At 40.3% G+C, this 3,345-nt stretch overlaps 1 protein-coding gene across 1 annotated transcript; it reads left to right on the top strand.

The window, feature by feature from the left end:
• Positions 1 to 413: 413 nt before the first annotated feature.
• LOC143662604 (G-protein-signaling modulator 2) lies at positions 414 to 2,874 on the top strand. Its single transcript, XM_077136135.1, has one exon. The coding sequence runs from the start codon at positions 705 to 707 to the stop codon at positions 2,442 to 2,444; it is 1,740 nt and encodes a 579-aa protein (XP_076992250.1). The 5' UTR covers positions 414 to 704; the 3' UTR covers positions 2,445 to 2,874.
• The last annotated feature ends 471 nt before the right edge of the window (positions 2,875 to 3,345 follow it).

Here is a 3,345-nt window from a genome sequence, read left to right as displayed (position 1 = left end):
TATAGGTAGGCTAAAAGCCTCTCTGCTATATACATAAGCTTCACAGAAGCAAGCTTCAAGATCAAGGGCTTGGCCGACTTGGGTGTCCCTTGTGTTTGGCACAGTATCAGGGATTTCCCTAATCTAAAGTTTAACAGTTCCATATTATTTCTTCCATCCCTCAAGGAACTTTGCTACTACTTTTTGATTATCTGCTTAATATACTCTGGGATGTATCCAGGCATTACATTAAGCTATACGGATTAAAAACTCTCATTCTTGGGAGAGCCTCGGGAACTCTGGCCCACGTGACGCGCCGAGGGCGGGGGCGGGGCGCGCACCGGTCTCCCGCGGTGCCCCTGCCTGGCTAGGCATCCGCACGCAGGCTCGCCTGCGGGAGACAAGACCCGCAGCCGCCTGAGGCGGCCGCTGCTGCAGCTTCCCCGAGCACCCAGGACCCGTCAGCCCGCGTGAGAAATGTTGCTGCAGTGCTGCTGAGAGGGCCAGAGATGCAAGGATTTGGGACACATTTTGAACCTTAATGCTGTCTGACATTGACCTCCTTTCATTATTAATAAAGAAGAAGCAGGAGCTTAGAATGTATTAACACCAACTCATTAATGTACTAACTGGACAATGTTCTGGAAACAATTCTACATTATACAGAACTGGATTGGGCCAGAATAAAATAATTTCATATTTTACTCAGCTTATAATATGATTCGATGGAGGAAAATTTGATAAGCATGAGGGAAGACCATTCTTTTCATGTTCGTTACAGAATGGAAGCTTCTTGCCTTGAACTGGCCTTGGAAGGGGAACGTCTGTGTAAATCTGGAGACTGTCGTGCTGGTGTGTCATTCTTTGAAGCTGCTGTTCAGGTTGGAACTGAAGACCTAAAAACGCTTAGCGCTATATACAGCCAACTGGGCAATGCTTACTTCTATTTGCATGATTATGCAAAAGCCTTAGAATACCATCATCATGATTTAACTCTTGCAAGGACTATTGGAGACCAGTTGGGAGAAGCCAAAGCTAGTGGTAACCTGGGAAACACCTTAAAAGTTCTTGGGAATTTTGAAGAAGCTATAGTTTGTTGTCAGCGACACCTAGATATTTCCAGAGAGCTTAATGACAAGGTAGGAGAAGCAAGAGCACTTTACAATCTTGGAAATGTGTATCATGCCAAAGGGAAAAGTTTTAGCTGCCCTGGTCCTCAAGATGCAGGAGAATTTCCTGAAGAAGTGAGAAATGCTCTTCAGGCTGCTGCGGATTATTATGAGGAAAACCTATCATTAGTGACTGCTTTGGGTGACCGAGCAGCTCAAGGACGTGCCTTTGGAAATCTTGGAAACACACATTACCTCCTTGGCAGCTTCAGGGATGCAGTTATAGCTCATGAACAGCGTCTCCTTATTGCAAAAGAATTTGGAGATAAAGCGGCTGAAAGAAGAGCATATAGCAACCTTGGAAATGCATACGTATTTCTTGGTGAATTTGAAACTGCCTCTGATTACTACAAGAAGACACTACTTTTGGCTCGACAGCTTAAGGACAGAGCTGTAGAAGCACAATCTTGTTACAGTCTGGGAAACACATATACTTTACTTCAAGACTATGAAAAGGCTATTGATTATCATCTGAAGCACCTAGCAATTGCTCAAGAGCTAAATGATCGAATTGGTGAAGGAAGAGCATGTTGGAGTTTAGGAAATGCATACACAGCACTAGGAAATCATGATCAAGCAATGTATTTTGCTGAAAAGCACTTGGAAATTTCAAGAGAGGTTGGAGATAGAAGTGGTGAACTAACAGCAAGACTGAATCTCTCAGATCTTCAAATGGTTCTTGGTCTAAGTTACAGCACAAATCATTCCATAATGTCTGAAACTAGTGAAATTGATAACAGTTTGCATGGTGCTCGCCCCAAATTAGGACGCCGACATAGTATGGAAAACATGGAACTTATGAAGTTAACACCAGAAAAGGTTCAGAACTGGAACAGTGAAATTCTTGCTAAACAACAACCTCTTATTGCCAAACCTTCTGCAAAGCTACTCTTTGTCAACAGATTGAAGGGGAAAAAATACAAGACTAACTCCTCCACTGAAGTTCTGCAAGATGCCAGCAATTCCATTGACCACCGAATTCCAAATTCTCAGAGGAAAATGAGTGCCGATACTGTTGGAGATGAAGGATTCTTTGACTTATTAAGCCAATTTCAAAGTAATAGGATGGATGATCAGAGGTGTTGCTTACAAGAAAAGAAGTGCCGAATAATTTCAACAGCAGCTTCTTCCACTCCCCCCAAAAGGATGCTACAAACACCATCTGTTTCTGTGGTATCCCCCAATACGGATGAGTTTTTGGATCTTCTTGCCAGCTCACAGAGCCGCCGTCTGGAAGATCAGAGAGCCAGTTTCAGTAATTTGCCAGGGCTTCGTCTGACACAAAACAATAATTAGTCAGTGCTTGGCCACCTGATGACTAATGACAACACAGAGCTTGACGAAGACTTCTTTGACATCCTTGTAAAATGTCAAGGGTCCAGATTAGATGACCAAAGGTGTACACCACCACCGGCTGCCACAAAGGGACCAACAGTACCAGATGAGGACTTTTTCAGCCTTATTTTACGATCTCAGGCAAAAAGAATGGATGAACAGCGAGTTCTTTTACAAAGAGATCAAAACAGAGACACTGAATTTGGGCTAAAAGAACTTTTGCAAAGCAATGCTTTGTTGGAATTTAAAAATTCAGAACAAAAATCAAACCACTAGTTACTATGGATTCCTTTTTTAAGTGACCATATCTCCTTTCAAACACTGCAGAGAAATTCAACTTACTACTTTTTTCCTTAAAAGGAGAATTTATAGCACTATAATATAAAATGTTTTTTAGAATGATGTAAATATTTTAATCTTGAATAGTTTAGTATTAATGAATCAACATTCCTCTGGACACTCACTTGTTTCAAGATGGAGGTATCTCTTTGTAAGGTGCTTCATCAATTTTTGTAATTACTGCTTAGAATTGTGGTTTTGGGCAACTAGTACATTCCTTTACTGAATGTTTATAAAGCAGGAAGCTGAATCCTAGACCATAATTTAAACTATCCTGCTGATTTAATTTTTAAGGATCTTAGTAAAATACTTAACTATGTATAAGAGAATCATGCTGTTTAGTAAGCTGTTTAGTAAAAATAAAATTTATAAAACAATTAAAAATCAGGATTTTCTTAGAGGAAAAGAAAAATATAATTTTCAATGTATTTTTAAGCCAAAGCCAGTATAAAACAAATCTCTTATAAAATTAAACCACTTCTTTTGGTAAAAAAAAAAAAAAAAACTCTCATTCTTATTCTGG

This window comes from Tamandua tetradactyla, chromosome 18, assembly GCF_023851605.1.
Source record: "Tamandua tetradactyla isolate mTamTet1 chromosome 18, mTamTet1.pri, whole genome shotgun sequence".
NCBI lineage: Eukaryota > Metazoa > Chordata > Mammalia > Pilosa > Myrmecophagidae > Tamandua > Tamandua tetradactyla.
The sequence above is the reverse complement of the archived record's forward strand: the minus strand, read 5'-3'. Positions and strand labels throughout refer to the sequence as shown.

Coding starts and splice junctions, on each gene's coding strand:
- LOC143662604 (XM_077136135.1), top strand. CDS start 705: ATGGAGGAAAATTTGATAAGCATGAGGGAAGACCATTCTTTTCATGTT.